The following is a 17531-nucleotide window of genomic DNA, read 5'->3' on the forward strand; positions in this document are numbered from 1 at the left end:
TAAATATTCATTTTTGTGAAGAGTTTAAAAAAAATTTGAGTGCTAATTGATAAACAAGTTTCTTATAATTAGATAAAAAAAATGTTGAACTTTTGCTACATACATATATTTATATAAAATTATATGTATATATTTATATACATATATCATATATGACTGTGCACTAAATTTTTTCTTTCTATTTTTCCTTTAAAAATAATTGAATGTCTTCCAAATTTGCAAAAAAAAAAAAAAAAAACGGAAAAAAAGAGAAATTATTCTAAAAATTATTATAAAATACAAAAAATTATGATTAGTTCTGAAAGCAAATTGATATGAATGAAAAAGCAGAAGAGCTTAATAGGGCTTATAGCCCACTGTTAGAAACATAATTAATATATATTTACATATATAGCTATAGCTAAATATATTTCTAAATTCGAAATTAATTTTAGGAAAACTTTGTCAAAATTGTGTTAGGCTAAAAAAAAAAAAAAAAAACAAAAACAGAAGAGTAGAAGCAACATCCATGTGTAGAGCTGAATTGAGATAATGCTGGACGATGTGTCAATCACAATTGCCGACTCCTTCTCGGGCGAGTCCTTGTTCACGGCCTATAGCAAGGGAACAATAGCGAGCTACGCCAGCAGCTTTGACGAGGCGAACAATATATCGGAGCTGCCGGTGCCGCTGCGTGAGCCGCTGTCGGCGAAATATAAGCACAGCTTCGCCTATGTCACATTCAAGGAACGCGTGCCGCAAATCCTATCCGATCTGATCGACTCGCTGCATCAGCAGGAGGATCGGATTATGGAGAAGTACGGCTCGTATGCGCACTTCGAGCTGCGTCGCATCGTCTGGAGTCTGGACATCTTGCGCAACGAGGTGCTGGAGAACAGGTCGTTCAAGTACTTCTATGACAAAACGCCCGACTCCCTGGAGTGGAACAGCTTCATCAAGCACCTGACGAACCGCGAGAGGAATCAATGGTTTTCGGCCCAATGGCTGCACGCCGAGTGCTACCTGTACCGTCGCATCTGGAGGGCCTTCCAGCGCACCGAGCTACTCAAGGACTTTGACTACTTTGGCCAGAGGAAGATCTGCGCCACCCGCAACTATGTCTATCTGTTTCGCGCCGTGCTGCGGGGCGTGAGTAAGCTGAAGCGCAGTCGCAAGAATTTTGTGACAATGCTGAAGCTGTCGCTGTGGGCCAATCAATGTGACCTCTCCATCACCAGCGACAGTCCCTCGGACCAGATTCTGCAGTCCCTCAAGCTATACAACAAGCACTTGCTGGTGGATCAGTCCATTGAAGTTTTTCGCTTGCTAACCCGGGACCTCCACTCCTCCGTCACGCCGGCCATGGTCGACATCATCCTGGACAATGCTGGCTTCGAGCTCTTCGCCGATCTCCTGCTGGGCGTCTATCTGATCGACACGAGGCTGGCGGTCAAGGTGCGCTACCATGTGAAGGCCATCCCCTATTATGTATCGGACGTCACGGCCAACGATTTCAACTGGATGCTAAGTTTCCTCTTGAACAGCGAGATCCCCGAGTTTGCCTACCTGGGCCGCAAGCTGCGCTACTTCATGAAACAAGACATCTTCACCCTCTACGAGACCTGCAAGTTCTGGACCCGGCCGGAGGGCTTCCGCTGCATGCGCCAACTGGCTCCCTGCCTGTACGTCCAGCTGAGCTTCAGCGCACTGGCCATCTTCAAGGGGGATCTCAACTATCGCAAGCTGCTGGACGACATCAACTGGAGCTCGACAACTCCGTTCCCGGACTGCCTTGGCGGCTTCCTGCCCACCAGCGTCTGCGCGCTGCGCTGCATCAAGTCGGATCTCTATTGCGGCATGCCCAACTGCCTGGTCGACTTGCTCACGCTCGAGAATCCCAAATGGATGTGCACGGGCGAGAAGGCGATCATTCAGCTGGCATTCAAGAAGCGACCTTAGGGTGTCTAAGATCAGTTCCTAAATATATAGATTTCGTATTTATCATATAATCTCTGTGTTTGAAGTACGACAGTTTAATAAATTGTGTTTAATATTAAAGATTTAACATTTGTTATATTAAAACTTTTTCCTAACCTCACTTTCACTCAAGTTCAAGATTAATTCGTCACCGTTCTCTGCTTAGCCCAGTTTATCCGCCCTCAGTTTCATAGGCAAATCAAATAAACATTTATAGTTTCTAGTTGATCTTTTCTGAATATATCTATTGTCGTTTTATTAGTAATGCTGCTTAAAGCTAAATGTTGTAGGCCGTGTTTGGGCGATGAACATAAGTATGATATTCCATATACGCAGTATAGACACTATTATTAACTATGCATTATTAAATATGAATAGTAGAAAAATACGCTCTATGGCCATATGTATGTATGTGTATATATATAAATATATTAGATGCTGCACTGCCCCCACACCTCACACACAGAGAGGGAGAGATAGGGAGAGGGAGGGCGAGAGCGAGGGGCGTTGGGGCCATGCAGCAACATTTGAAACAATTCGTCGAATTTTCAAGTCTTATCAATTGCCTCTGCAGAACTCATCTCGGAATTTGCCACACGCACACGAATATTTTGCAGGCTGCTCTCACATTCAGAACTGTCGATCTATCATCGCCAGCTACGTAATATTAATTGTTTATTAAAAGTCTGTAGTAACTAAGTGCAATTTGTTTTTGTTTCATTTCTTTCGGTTTCTGTTTTAGTTTTCATTGGATATCGCTTGGAGGGAGTTCTCGCTCGATCGCCGGCTCACAATATACAATTGGGATTCAGCGATTGATATGGCGTCAGATCCTTGGTGATGGAGAAGAGTGCACCATCTCTGACCATTTTGTACATGAGTGCGCCCAGATTCTTGGCATCATCAATGCCAGAATGCGCACGCCCCTCGAAGGCCAGGCCCACATGGGAGAGGGCATCACTGAAGTTGCACGGCCGGTACTTGTACCACTCCCGGTAAATGGCCCGCACATCGACCCACTGATTGAAATAGGGCGCCTTGCGCATGCGCTTGCGCGTGCACTCCTTGTGCAGACAGATGCCGAAGTCCCAGTCCGTCCAGGTGACAAAGGCGCAGTTGCCCAGCGGATTCGATTTGCTCGTCTTGGGCAGTATCAGATTCCGGGAGCGCAGCTCCTTGCGCAGCCACTCGTGGAACATCATCAGCGCCGTCTGCAGCGGCACGCCCGTGTCCACAGTCTTCTGCTCGATGCCCGTCAGCTCCGTGCAGTAGGTGCTCAGACGTGGCGACTCAATTGGCATGACATACTTGTGGAACTCCGACTCAATCTTGCCCGTCTTCAAATTGACGAGCACCGCTGGAAACTCTGCGAGAGAACTTGCAATTAGCATGGGCTAGGCTTTACCAGATAGATCAGCTGCGACCACTCTCACCTATGATCTCGGCTTCGCGCCACTGTGGCGGCGCCTGTTTCTCCCAGCACGTGGCCTCAAAGTCAACGGCAATCACATAGCTGAACGGCTGCATCGCCAACTGTTTCGATTTGCGTGACTTTTTTGTCTTGACTCCGGCCGCGGCTGTGGCTGTGGTGGCTGCTGATCCAGTGTCTCCGGCGATGCCGTTGATGCTGATATCGGCTTCGTTCTGCAGCTCATCCAGGGCGTTGGCTGGATCTGGTCGTCCGCCCTCCACATACAACGTGTCGATCAGGCCCAGTTGTCTGCCGAAGCGGAAGAAAGAAAGAAAACCGTTAGCTTAATATATATCTGTAAATGTTTACTGATTTCTGTCTTTCTTTTTGTTTTCTTTTTTTTTTTTTGCAATTTTTTTATTATGTATTTTTTTTAGAAAAATATATAGGAAATATTATGTGGGATCTTGGCAACTTGTAGTTACAGTCTAGTACTGACATTCCACAAACAAATCTAGCTCGACTCTCGTACAAAGCCAATGAAGCTACTACTACTGCGATTACAAATTAGAAAACAACAAATTACGCTCGACATTGAGAACATTTAGAACGCACCTCTCTTTGCGCTCTACTTCATTAGATATTGAATTAAGTTAATAATAGTTAATATACTAAATACATTTCAGACTATATGTACGTTACTTTTACTTTAATCTTACTTTAATTCGGAAACTTTGAGAGTTTTTTTTAACAAACATTTCATTTCATTAAGATTTACATTTCATTTTAATTGGCAAATATCTATAAATATATATACACAAAAGTATTTCATCAGTCTTTCACAACTATATATAATTTAAGAATATTTAATAAGTAAACTATAATTATAACAACCAATTTCTATTCCTAATCATTCTCTGGAATGCAATTCTCACAAATATTTCTGGCTTTTTCTACAACTGCTGCTGCTGCTGCTGCTGCTGCGCCTGCTGCTTTCCATAGCAAACGATCATGGGCTTCTGCTGCCAGAGCAAACCATTCGTTTCACTCAATGCTTTGGCCACCACCGCCGCCAGTGCCTCTGCCGACGCCCCATCCGAGTCGAGCTGCTTAAATGTGACGAATGCCTGTCCCTTCATGCGACCCTGCTGCATGACCTTGATGTCCAGACTCTCGGCCGGCGCATAGCGTGCATAGAGAGCGCTCAGCTGCGACTCTGTGATGCTCTTGTCGAGATTCTTGATATACAGCTTGTTGCTCGGCTCGCCCACTTTGTAGTTCTTATAGACGGGCAGCTCTTGCAGCTGCTCGGCAGACAAGCGCTCCTCGGGCAGCTGTGAGGCAACGGGCAGCGCCGTCGGCAGTTTCAGCTCTATTTTACGTACAAGTGGCGCAACGGGCACATTAGTATTCTCCTCTTCTCTTTTCGCTTTGACTGCCGCCGTCTTCTCCACTTGCAGCGCTTGACGTGCACGCTTACGATATTGCTCCAATACTGAACTTTCGGCAGGTCTCTTTCCCCCTAGCATCGGCTGTTGATAAGGTTGCTTGTGCTCTTGTTCCTTGTCACTCTCCAGCTCGCTCTCCGTTTCACTCTCAATCGTTTCGGTTTGAATGCCAACGTCTTCCGACTGCTTGGGCGGCAATATAATGCCTTTGGGTCGCTCACCAAATGGCGGCGGCAAATTCATGCGATTCATCAGGTGTAGCACTTGCACATAGAAGCGCTTATCGCTCTTCAGTGTCTCACCAATGGCGCTGAGAATGTCGTCGTTGATGGGCGGATAGGCATAGCGCAGATATGGCGGTGGCGGCTGCGTAAAGTCAAATTGATTATTGCAGGCATACAACTTTTGCACATACTTGTTGATCTCGGAATTCGAAGTGGAGTCCTGTTTCAGTTGAGCCGGCGCTGTTGCCTGCGTGGATTTGCTGGCGGTTTTCGGCTTGGTGCCGTCGGCGGCATTGGCACGCGGTCCAAAGTTGCTAACGCGCAACGGCTTGTCCAGTATTTCGCTGAGGCCCAACAGCTGTTTCAGGGCGGTCTGCGCCTCCTCGACATCGGCATACTCAATCAGTGCCCGCTTGCGACCAAAAGCGTTGAGTGACCGCGGTATAATCAGCTTTAGTTCCTGTATTAGCTGCGCGAATTCGCTCATGCTACAGGGCATGTTTTTTAGCAACAATTTGCTCGTCTCTACGCACATTTTTCTTATAAATTCCAATTACAACTAAAATGTGCTACAAAAGCCATTGAGTTATCGATTCAAAGTCGATAACTTATACTCAAATGAAAATGTTAATAATAGTATGACCAGTTTGTGTGGAAAGCTTTATTTTTTAACAGAGGAGCACACATGTTGTCGACTTATGCTGTTAAGTGTGGCCATTCGCAATTTTTACGGCTTAGCGCATGTTTTTAAATTTATACATAAAATTTGAGTGCAATTAGTTTGGTCGATATGCTTGCAATGCACTCGTATTACTGCTCAAAGAGATAGGCTGTAGTTACGTTTAAGCATTTAACTTTCACTAATTGCAGCCAATGGCTTTTGACAACATTAACTCGTTTGGCAGCTTTTTGACCGGCTAACTAGCCCTGACCGGTTTTTTTTTACCAGCGTAAATGCAACAAAGTCAAAACAAAAACATATTATACAATAAATATATTTATATATGTATGACCTATGCACATGTTTGCAAATCTTGATTACGTGCATTCAAATGTGTAAATCGCGTGCTATCACAATTATGGGTGTGTGCACTGTAATCGCAAATGCAAGGTCAACAAACAATTAATAAAGATAAATAAAGGAAATCTTGAAAAAAAATGAAGACAAAAACAAAGATTAAGCTTGTCAGTTTGCGTCTTTTGCAAAAGTCATTGCACTTTCATTATGTAAATGGAAAGAATGTATGAATATAGCAAATGCCTGACACAAACCGTTATGTTTTTGATATATGGCACACACACGCACAAAGCCTAACACAATGGCTTTACAAAAAGAGATCAACACACACGCGCGCACGCACACTGCCTGCAAAAACACTCAAAAGTCAGATTGCATAAAATTTGCAATGATTGAATGGACAACAGAAACAACAACAACTACAATGACAAAGTCGACGACATACTCTCACTTTCGTTCGCTTGTCGTGGGAGGAGTGGAAGCGCACACTAACGATGTCCACTGCAAATGCGGAAGCAGATATATACTTAGTCCGGCAAACATGCAAAAATTGGATTAATGAACTCACTCAGTCACTCTCACTCTCTTTTTATCTGTCTCTCTATGCACAACAATGCAGTGAGTGGAATTGATCGTTGCCATTCCAAGCGGCTGGAAGGGGTAATGCAGCTATATTTAGATAATGGAACGACTGGAAAGAGCATTGTCCTAATGGAGAGTTAATTGTAAATGAAATTATAGCACTTATAAGCTTTAGTGCTTTTGCTCTCTCTCTCTCTCTCTCTCTCGCTCTCTTTTTATCTCAGAACGGGCATAAGCTAGAGCGATAATGCAATGAGTGGAATTGTTTTTTGTTTTTTGTTTTTTTTTTCTGGCATTTGAGTTATTGCAAACTATTTTTAGAACGTGTTGGGCTGGAGTCGCAGTAAGCTGCAATGGTTAAATGGAATGTGAATGGATAGACAAATTGCTCTCGCGCTCTCTCTGTCGCTCTAATTTTAAAAGGGGAGTGCTATGCCAGCGGTGAAATTGCGCTTTGGCATGTGAAGCGACGCTTAAAGATTAAAGCAGGGTAACTTTCGAAAATGTTACCAACACAAAGTAAGAGTAAATTGCAAATCTGTTTAACTAAACAATTGAATGTAAACTTTAATATTCATAGTAGAAGTGAAGGTGTTTTTATAGGCCTTTTAAATTAAATTATTGACTCAACTAATGGCCATCTGGGAATTCACAAAAACAAAAGTTCTGTTCCTTTTTATCATCAAGTTAATGATAAACCTTCAAATCTCAAGTCTTAAACGAACATTAGGAAAAGCGAGCAACTAAATTGGGTTTCTATGATTCATTGGACATTAAAGATAATCGACTATCCATATATGTAGACTTTACGCCACTTTGTGAATGGCCAAAGTGCAACAGGTTTAGCTTAGACGTGTTCTGAAAAGTATTTTTTTATTGTTTACGGTTGTATTACGTGATGTCGACAGGCCCCCTAGAATCAGTATATTATTTCTGTATTTGTTATTTATGTCAATCAAATGGGCGACTCGTGCCGTTAACAATGCGTGCCTCAGGTACTCAGCATGTGCGGCTCTCCACTAATTATCTGGCAAACACAATGTCAATGGGCCTCAACTCGATATCCGGTAGTTGACATTTCGTTGACGGCAGCTCGGTAAGTCTCTGTTTCACGTGCAATAAATATATAATAACTGTGTTTAAATAGAGTTTTTCTATATTATTAGTTAGGGAAGGCGGTTATTAGCCTGTTCAAACTAGAGGCTGTTCACGATTTATTATAATTGTCCATGTTATACGAAAATGTTGAGAACTATTTTGGGTGGGGTCTTAAAATTCTTAATAGTATTTGCAGTGCCATCTAAATCTAAGCTATTTTTAACGATCTATGGGAAATGGAAGTTGGGTAGTCATTTATTTTTGATAGAACATACCGATCCTAAGCATAATGTTTTGTATCTGACTCATCTGAGTTAAACAGAAAGGCATATATTACAGCAAATTCAATACAACTTTTCCGATATTTATCTAAACTTCATTTTTCTTAAATAATTTGGGAACTATTTGAAACTGGGAGTTATTCTCAATATAGTACCAAAAGCAACTCCTCTGCACTTCAAAGTTAAAAGTCGTGAACCATTTAGTGCAAGGATTCAAGCATTATATGATTCTAAATATCTCCTAGTCAGGCATATCCAGATGTACTGCGCTTCTACTACTTATTCCAGATCATAAGCGTAATATCGTTCATTTTGCAATATATTCGACTTGAAATAAACAAAAACAAAACATAAATAGAGAACAACAATCATTTGATTGCTCTGTATATGCACATACATGCATGGACATGCCTGTGCAAGTCGATAAAAGTGCACAAACAAATTGTATAAGCTGTGTAGGCTGCCAAAAATAGCGCAATTGACTGAAACAATCAATGAACTTCAAGTCTGAAGAGTGGGAGACAAGAGGCTATCAATGAGCTTTATATAGTCTATATGGCCCTCTCTCTCTCTCTCTCTCTCGCACTTTAACCTAAATTCGATTGCATTTGCTTTGCTGCTGCTACGGCGGCTGCTTTCTGCTCTTCATTTTCAATTATTTTGCTCTGTCATAAATATATTTACTTTGCATATGTCTATCCCTGCGCTGCATATACATACATATATTTATGGCCTGGTCTGTGCGCGTATTTGCTCTTGACTTTGGATAAGTTTGGTAAAAACTGCTTTCAGCCGGATTTCCCTCTGAATTCACACAAGCCCAATAACCGCTAGCAATATGATGGCGCACAGTGGGCCTATTTCATTATTTTCATGGCAATTTGTTTAATATGTAATATATGCAATTAAGTAATTGTCGTAACTGTAAGAATCGCTGTATAATAATTATAAATTGTCATCAGTTAAAAATAGTTTTTAAATACAATTATTTTAAATATTTTTAAGCAAAATTTATTTTAGATAAATCAATTTTTAAATAATATTAAATAATGATATTGATAAATGATAATCTTATATTTTATGATCTATTTCTAATTTAATCAGGTCTCTATAGAAACTCTATCATACATTTCGCAGCTGTTTTTATAAGACATTTGGGTTTGTCACATTTTTTGCTTAACTGTCCCACTGTGCTGAGAGTCGTTGGATGCGCAAGATCGATTCCAACATGTTTTGGTTTCCTCAATCACGATTTTTATTATAGAATCCCATTGTTATAGGTTAAAATTATATATATACAATGGGTGCATTAATACTGCTACACGTTCTGAAAAATTATTAGTTTACATTTTTGTTTTAAACAAATATTTATAATGGAAAAAGTTTATGTTTCTCAAAGAAATTTAAATATTATTATTACTATGTTTATTTTTTTTTTATATATTATGATCAGGCTACTATTTATTTATTTATCTATATATTTTTTTAAATTATTTTATTTATTATTCTATATATTTAGTATATATTTAAGAGTCTATTTCTGTTATTAATGATCTGTGAACGAGCATTGCACAGTCGTTAGAGGCCGACCGAAAATTCCATATTTGTTCACCTGTTTTACTTGGAAATGCGTCTTAAAATTATTTTTATTTTTTTTCCACTTCTAATTTAAATATTTAACTATCGAGCAATTCGAAAAAACATTTTTGCCAATTTTTAATGTCATGCTGCTGATTTTACAATTTTAATTTAATTTTTTATTTAATTCAATTTATTTACAGTGTAAAATGAAATATTTGAAAAAGGTTTTGATACGAAATTTAATAAGAATAAAATATATTAAAATATTTCCTATTTTTTTCATTAATCTTAATAGACTTTATCTGTTTACAGTTTACTTCCATTATATTATTTTCAATTTTATTAATATAATTTAATAATTTTGATTAACTTACAAATGCATTGCCAAAGTTTCCCATTGATCAATTAAATGCAACATTTTTTGTTTGTTTGTGTTTTATTATTGCCTACAAATTATTTCACTGATTTGTTAATTAAAAAAATATATATATATAGTTTTTTATTTTTGTTCGTCACTGAAACATTTATTAATATAAATATTCAATTGAAACTATTTTCGACTCAATTCGACACGCTGACAAATCTCGACTGAATAAAACAATTTAAAACGTGGCCATTTGTCAGGAGAGAATTAATAGTTGATCAAAAGCTTTGTTTCAAATGACAAAGCGGACAACAACAACAACAACAGCAACAACAACAACAGTTGAAGATGAGAGTATAGAAAAATTCATTTATAGAATATACAACAATGTCAATTAATAAAATATTCATAATTAAATTAAGAGCGAACAAAACATATACATACATATGTGTATATATATATGTGTATATGTATATGTGTATGTATGTATATAGTTTCGTATGACGCTAAGCTTACTGTAGATTTGTAACAATCATATAAATGATATTTGCATTGTTTACAAAACCGATTGACTAATAGATGGAACTGAGCTGGTTGATTGACCGTTTGAGGACGAGCTGACTTATTGATTGAGCAAATTCTAGAATGATTGACTGATTAACTGACGGACTAAGTGATTGGCTGAATGGTTTAACAACAGTTGGATTGACTAAACGGACTGAAGGGCAGGTGAATTGGTTAATTGATTGATAGACTGCCTAATTGATGCACTGAAAGCTGAGTGATTGACTGCTTGATCGACAGCTTAAATAGTGCAAAGCTTAAGCTCATTGTGCAGAGACTGAGACAGAGTGGTATAAAAAAGGTCGGATACAATATGATATAATATGAAATGCGTAAACAAAGTATGAATGGGCATATATATGTATATATGTATATATATAGAGTGCAGATTAAGTAGCTATTTAGATTATTATAATTATCAGCATGCACTTGTATTTGCTTTTGCTTCTGCTATTTCAATTGTTGTGCAAAAACTCTAAAAGTTTTCCATGTGCTCTATAAATATCAACATCAAAGGCCACAACGGGCCATCGGACGTATTGGGGCCACACAAACAAACAAACAACAACAACAACAATTGCTGGATGCAGCCTCATCTATATGATATATGGACACAGATAAAGATACAGATATAGATACAAATAAAGATACAGATACAAATACGAATAAAAGTATAGATATGTACAGCTACATATACACATACATACATACATATATGTATGTAGATATAGCTACGTCTACAGATCCAGATGCATGCAGAGATATGTGAACTGCACTTTTGCAGCTTCGTTTTCAATTGCTTTGGCAAATGCACTTGAGAGAGTTGGCCCCAGAGCGGCGCAGATTGTCGGCGTTCGGCTCCAATTACATTCAATTACAATTACAATTTCAATTACAATCCGGAGATGTACAAAATGGCACGCCGATGCTATTTTTGGAGTGACAAACTCCAAAGTGGACCTAATTGAACTGTCGCCATTTATTTATGGGCTCAGATTGTGCAATGGGAAAAGCACGCACACACACACAGAGAGCGAGAGAGAGAGAGAGAGAGATAATGTCCGCGGCGTTAAGCCTGAGCTACACTGCAAAAAATAAAGTGCTCTATGCTCGTTCTGTAAAAGTTTTAAGAGAATATGGGAAGTTAGAGTCTACAAATTTGAAAGATATGCTCTTACCTAATAGACTTTTAAGATTTAGCACACCAGAGGCGTGGCAAATCGGCAAAGGTGCTATTAGTTAGGCTATTGAAGCTGTATATATAGTGAATAAATAGTATAGAGAGAGAGAGCATATATAGAGTAGAAAAAAGAAAGAAAAAGAAATCACAAATACCAACAGAAACTAAAAATTTTACAACTGTTTTACTGCTGACTCAATCAAAAGGCTTCCAGAATTAATTAAAATGTTAACTTTTAGTATTTAAGAGCCGAGTTTTAGTTAGTAGCTGTTTTTTAGCAGTACTACCCAGTCGCATGACTCTTAGCTGTAAAGCTTTTAGTACCAGGCAATGCTTAGCATGGTAAAAACAAAGTATTTTCTAATTAATGAAACAATGCATGATTCAACAATAGTATGTTATTAAAGAAACAGCGAATAATCCAACAATAGTATGTCATTATAATGATACTATTGTTAGCTTATTCCAGATGTATGTTATATTATACGATATTTATAGAACAGAAATTGTGCATTGCTATAAATCTATAAGACTAAAGACCGCAAGCTTGATAGATTGATAATTAATTGAGGAATGCAACTTAAGCTTGCCGGATATTATATATAGCAAAGGCAATTGATATCTATTGACAAGAAGAAATGGAATTAAAAATGTGAGAATGTCAAGACGAAGTGGCAATACTCTATAAGAAATCTCTTATTATAAGCTTAGTATTTCAAGTATTATAAAAATATAAATGGAAGAGAAATTTATATTATATATGCGGGTTTTAAGGAGTATACTATAATATTAACTTAATAAGGTATTAAACTGTTTGAGCGCCTGAGATAAAATGTCAATGAAATGGAATTAAGCTGGAAACATAAATATTTACTATACCAACAACAAGGTGGTAGCACTTCGATAATGTCAACGCACGTGTAGGGTATTTGCCAATGAGGGGACATTTGACGCCCAGGGCCAGGCCGCAGTAGAGTGCAATGACCAATAAAGCAATTGCAAACAGGCGCAGCAGCAACAACAGCGGTAAAATTAATAACAGGAATTAAATAAATGCTAGTAGAACAATGCTGCGAATATTTAATTCTATGAAACTTACAAAAATCTCACTTAAAGCTTAAAGCTCCCTCTACAGTTCAATTCAGTTGAGTGGAGGAAGCGGGGCTCCAGCCCAATCGCCAATTGCGCCTCACCAAAAGAAACAATAACAACAACAATGAGAGCAATAACGCACTCAGCGCACACCAACAACAGGCTACAACTACAACAAAAACAATTACCGCAATCTGCATGCTAAATGTTAAGGTAAACAATGGACGGGAGGCGCAGAAGAAACGAAAAGAGCAAAACGAAATAAAAAGCAGCGAGAGTAACGGCAAAAACAACGTCGCGACGTCGACGCAGGTTTTTATAAACAAAAATTATTCACGAATAGGAATTCCAAATAGTATTTAATTTGTGAACAAAATCTTGTGCATAAATAATTTAATACAAAATAATTAAAAAGATATTGCTAACTGAGCAAAGTATTTAAGCAATGTGAGTTTATGAGTCACTGAAAGGCACTTCAGACAAAATCCTTAAACGAACTTCTTTTCTATGGTTCCGCAACCACTGTGTACACGTTACAGCTTTACGTGCATAGAAACTTGATGGAGTTTCAAATATTGTTTTGCCAAAACTTTTCAGACATAAAAGTCCCGAACTTTTATTCAAAAGTTTTACATGCACTAGTGTTGCATTACAGTTTTACAAGCGACAATGCAGACAAGATCCGTCCTTCCAATATTCCAAGACAAAATTCACAAGAGCTCTTCTCGCTACAGTTTTACATTCATGGCAGGCAAATTACAGTTTGACAGTTAGCAAAGCAATGTATTCTCCATAAAGTAATTTTACTACATACATACATATGTATATTTATATAAGTAGAGTATTTCATATTCGCTTGAATGTCATGAATGAATTTGTTTTACTTCTTTCAGTTTTTATTGCACAGACTTGTCATTTGCAATGCACATAAATGTGTGTGTGTGTATAGGTTATAGGTATGTGTGTATGTGGATAGAGTATGTTTCATTTCTTGGACTTTCCTCTCACAGCACTTGCAAATCGATAAAAACAATTTTCAACCTACAATAGTCATAGCACGTGCCCGTTGTATACTACGTACATACCTATACAAACATACACATGTACATACATACATATATGCAGATATATTATAATATACCCACCGTCATATTGATATATCAATTGGTGAAAGAAAAATAGGTTTGGGAATTGCAGACATGACAAAGGCGCTTTCTTATAAGAGTTTCCAGCACTTCTTATTGGATTCTAGTTGTATGCCAGCTAATATTATTTAGCTGCATTCTTACACTCACCTTGCCAGTCTCATCAACGCCATTCTTGTGCGAAACGTTTCTTGTTGGTCCAATTTATAATGTAGAAGCGCTTAGCGAGTTGAGTTGTAAAATATTCAACTTGTATGCGGAAAAAAAATTCGATTTGTTATTTTGGCAGTGCGAATAACGGCATTGGGCAAGGGCAAGGAAGCGCTGAAGGTGGACCGGTAAATTTTCTTTTGTTGTCTGCGCGCTTCCACAGACACAGATGCACATATGCACTCAACACACACACACAAGCAAGCGCGCACACACACGCATATGCAGGCGGCGCACAGCCGGCACGTAACAAAAGGAGACAAATATTGAAAGCGACGAAAACTGAACAATTGCGCGCGCACAAAAAACTTCACTCAATTCTCGAGCGTCCGTCTACAGCGAAGATCTGAGTCTGCCGACCGGCACAGTTGGATAAAAACAAACTAGCGACAATGGCAGCGACGACGACGACGACGACGACGACGACGACGACGGCGACAGCGACAGCGACAGCGACGGCGTTAGCAGCAGCGGCTGCAGAAACATATGACCGAGCGTCTAGGTGTGACCAGTTGCAGAAACTTTCAAAATGTTTTAAGGAGAATATATATGACAAATCTTTGCAAATAATGGATATATACAGATATTTAACGATATATAGTTTCTATATATTATGATTGTGATGCGATGGTAAAATGTAAACTCCTCTGTTAATGGATAATTTTAGTATTTTTATGATATGTTAATTTACAGTTGACATAATCTGGCAGCACTAGAAGCATTGGCGCTAATGTAAAAGCCGTTGGTATTTGAAAACATATTCAAAGCATATTAATTGTTCAGTGTAAAAATATTTTAAAATTTCTAATTGATTCTATATATAATAAAGCCAAACGGAATTAACTTTTATTAATTCAATATGAATGATGAGCTCTTCAACTTCGTCCCGCTCTTTACACTCATATGCTAGTTTTATTTTAGTATTTTGTTACTCAATATGAATGGCGCCATCTAGAGAGCCGTTGGCATTTGAAAATAATTCAAATATATTTCCCTTTACATCATTACAATCCCAACAACTTATTTTTTATATTCGATACTTATATTTCTTAATTTGTCTGTCATTCAAAATGTGGGAACAGCTGGAAAGATACCGCAATCATTTTTTGCAACATGAAATGAAAGATGTGATGAAGCCAAGCACCGTCAACTGTCTGCAGAGCACAGGTACTAGAGTCCAGCAGCTGCAGCACTTTAGTCATTAATGATACTCCTCATGCAGAGTGGGATAAATTCAGAAAGCAGCGCGATTGCTGTCTCAGATTCCCACAGCAATGCGCCAAGAGCTCCACCTATTTCCTAGATCGCGCTCAGCTGGCCTATGGCTACTTTGCATTGCCCAAGCTGATGAAGGAAATCGACAGCGATGTCAATCTAACCCATTGGCGTGCCATTGTTTCCCTGACCGAATTTCTGCTCAATCCACAAAATGTGCAACGTGCTATACTCGAGATGGATATCGTTAGAAAGTGAGTGGGGAACGGGGAACGGACAGAGGGGAAGCTTGGTGTGCTTTTCATTTCTATTTATCGCATTTTTCCGTTTGCCAAATGATGGGAGGGATTCCTGATGAAACTACCATTCCTCCCATCTACTTAGAAGGCAATCCCCTTTCTTCTTCTTCCCTTCTTCAGTCTCTTCTCTCTTTTGCAGACTTAAGAATGCATTTATGCGAAAACGTTTGAAGCTTCACGCGGAGCACTTTGAGGAGATTGAGATTTATTTGAAGATATTTAGTAGGTACTCCACTCTTCTCTCTTTTTCTCTACTCTATGCTCTCCCTCTCTCTCTCTTTCCCTTCTCAGACATAATTTCTCGCAATTTGAATGGCGCCGAGCAAATCGCGAATCGCAAATGTTTAATGATTGAGTTCTATAAAATTCTGAAGGACATGGAACCGCGCAAGGAAGATCTCGCCGCCGAGATACTGCGCAATCTGACGGGCAAGCCAAAGGGTAAATACATCCAATTGGCTTTCCATGTCAGCTCTTAATGTATTCCCCCCTTCCAGTGCTGGGCATTGTGCTATCGGATGCCGAGAACTTGACCTCCGTGGCCAATTACCTGAAGCAGGATCCCTGCAAGCCGTTGTATCCGTCCGACATGTGGCACCATCTCTGCCACATGCTGGAGGTGGCGCCCGAGCAGGGCATCGAGCTGGGCCTGTTCCAGCTGCTGCACTCGCGCATCGTCAATCGGCTGGCCAAGTTCTGGGAGATGAACTGCAAGGCGTTCGCTCTGCTGCTGCGCTGCTCGGAGGGGCAGCGTCTGTTCGACGAGGTCGACGGCATCAAGCTGATCTTCGACATATTCGAGGACAAGTGCATTCCCGCCGAGCAGCAGCTGCACGATCAGCCGGTGCTCAGCTACGAGTACATTGTGCTCGCCCTGCTCAACGGCCTCCACAGCAAGCGGGCGCTGTGGCGCATGCGCGAATTCACGCTGCTCATCTGCCACGTGGGACGCGCCATGCACACCCGGACGAACGCCCGGCTGCAGCTCTACTGCCTGAAGGCGCTCCGTGCGATGGCCGTGATGCCGTGCAACAAGCGCTACATCATCGGCAACTGGCTGGACGAGATCAGCGCCCTGGTCTGCTACAGCGCCGACGCGGAATGCGCCCGGGATGCTCTCCTCGATTGGCTGCGCCGCGACATCGCCGACAATAGCTGAAGCTGAAGCATTGCTTAGCTATATATGTGTTTTATCTATTTTGGATTGTTGTTTGGACTAATTAAAGTTGCTTAAATTGTTTTGTGCGCGCACTTCACCCGTTTCTGATTGGAAAGCCTTTCTGATTAGAGGTAAACACGCTGAAACGCGTGTTCCAATAAGGAGTAGTTATAATGTCCAATTGGAGATTTGGTATTTTTTATATACAATCTACAGTATTGTCGATTCTAGTTGGCAACATTTTAATAACAGCTTTCAGCATTCGATTAACATATTTCTGATTGGAAAGAGTAAGGCTGGACATTTCTAGTACTTCATAAGCCATTTAGTATTTTCTATAATTTATTTTCTATTATTATTTCTATTATTTCTATTATTATTTCTTTTATTTTTATTATAAAAAATCTTTGCTGCCTTCTAATTACAGTTTCTTGAATTATTCTATGCTCGTCATTGAAGCATTTCTGATTGGTGTAAAAATAACATCGCCAGCGTCTGCTCCTCATTGTTGTTTGCTCCTTAGTTAAACGGTTAACCGTTTCGCATTTCCCCTGCGCGCATGGTCCCAAGAGCAGCGCCAAAGCTTTTTGGAAGCAGAGCAAAACGGTTATGCGGCTCTCTCCTCTCCCTCTCTAACAGCTGTTTTCTTAAGCTAGCAAGAATCACTGCTATTTTTTTTAGTAATGAAATAAGGAATGTAAATT

The 17531-nt window shown here is 39.6% G+C and overlaps 3 protein-coding genes and 1 long non-coding RNA gene across 5 annotated transcripts; 3 read left to right on the forward strand and 1 right to left on the reverse strand.

Moving 5' to 3' along the window:
• Positions 1–372: 372 nt before the first annotated feature.
• Positions 373–2037, forward strand: LOC115564478 (damage-control phosphatase 1). The gene has a single exon (XM_030388816.2). It carries the CDS (start codon positions 532–534, stop codon positions 1936–1938), a length of 1407 nt encoding a protein of 468 aa, XP_030244676.2. The 5' UTR covers positions 373–531; the 3' UTR covers positions 1939–2037.
• Positions 2038–2580: 543 nt separating this feature from the next.
• On the reverse strand, positions 2581–14602 carry LOC115564479 (3'-5' exonuclease Snipper). 2 transcript variants are annotated; one of them, XM_030388822.2, is made up of 3 exons: positions 14095–14602; positions 3390–3676; positions 2581–3322 (listed from the first exon to the last, which is right to left on the reverse strand). In XM_030388822.2, exons 1-3 carry the CDS (start codon positions 14115–14117, stop codon positions 2745–2747), a joined length of 888 nt encoding a protein of 295 aa, XP_030244682.1. In that variant the 5' UTR covers positions 14118–14602; the 3' UTR covers positions 2581–2744. The 2 variants fall into 2 exon arrangements, with proteins under 2 accessions (XP_030244682.1, XP_030244681.1); XM_030388821.2 differs by lacking the exon at positions 14095–14602 and adding an exon at positions 5231–5659.
• LOC149091079 (uncharacterized) lies at positions 12792–14436 on the forward strand. The gene is made up of 2 exons (XR_016197190.1): positions 12792–13012; positions 13534–14436. It is a non-coding gene; the product is annotated as an uncharacterized LOC149091079 (long non-coding RNA).
• A 512-nt stretch (positions 14603–15114) lies between the features above and the next one.
• LOC115564481 (uncharacterized) lies at positions 15115–16919 on the forward strand. Its single transcript, XM_030388824.2, has 5 exons — positions 15115–15321; positions 15377–15623; positions 15808–15890; positions 15960–16109; positions 16166–16919. The coding sequence occupies exons 1-5, from the start codon at positions 15225–15227 to the stop codon at positions 16825–16827; spliced, it is 1239 nt and encodes a 412-aa protein (XP_030244684.1). The 5' UTR covers positions 15115–15224; the 3' UTR covers positions 16828–16919.
• Positions 16920–17531: the final 612 nt, after the last annotated feature.

The sequence above is a fragment of the Drosophila navojoa genome, chromosome 5 (genome assembly GCF_054131105.1).
Source record: "Drosophila navojoa isolate 15081-1374.11 chromosome 5, UAZ_NAV_1.0, whole genome shotgun sequence".
NCBI lineage: Eukaryota > Metazoa > Arthropoda > Insecta > Diptera > Drosophilidae > Drosophila > Drosophila navojoa.

Bases quoted from the DNA above. Each gene is read 5' to 3' on its own strand.
- LOC115564479 (XM_030388821.2), bottom strand. From the start codon at position 5,574: ATGTGCGTAGAGACGAGCAAATTGTTGCTAAAAAACATGCCCTGTAGC. The intron at 3,677-5,230 runs GTATGTGCAAAA...CCGCTTCGGCAG, and splicing joins TCGAATTCCGAGATCAACAA to ACAACTGGGCCTGATCGACA. The intron at 3,323-3,389 runs GTGAGAGTGGTC...GTTCTCTCGCAG, and splicing joins GCGCGAAGCCGAGATCATAG to AGTTTCCAGCGGTGCTCGTC.
- LOC115564478 (XM_030388816.2), top strand. From the start codon at position 532: ATGCTGGACGATGTGTCAATCACAATTGCCGACTCCTTCTCGGGCGAG.
- LOC115564481 (XM_030388824.2), top strand. From the start codon at position 15,225: ATGTGGGAACAGCTGGAAAGATACCGCAATCATTTTTTGCAACATGAA. The intron at 15,322-15,376 runs GTACTAGAGTCC...CTCCTCATGCAG, and splicing joins CAACTGTCTGCAGAGCACAG to AGTGGGATAAATTCAGAAAG. The intron at 15,891-15,959 runs GTAGGTACTCCA...TTCCCTTCTCAG, and splicing joins GATTTATTTGAAGATATTTA to ACATAATTTCTCGCAATTTG.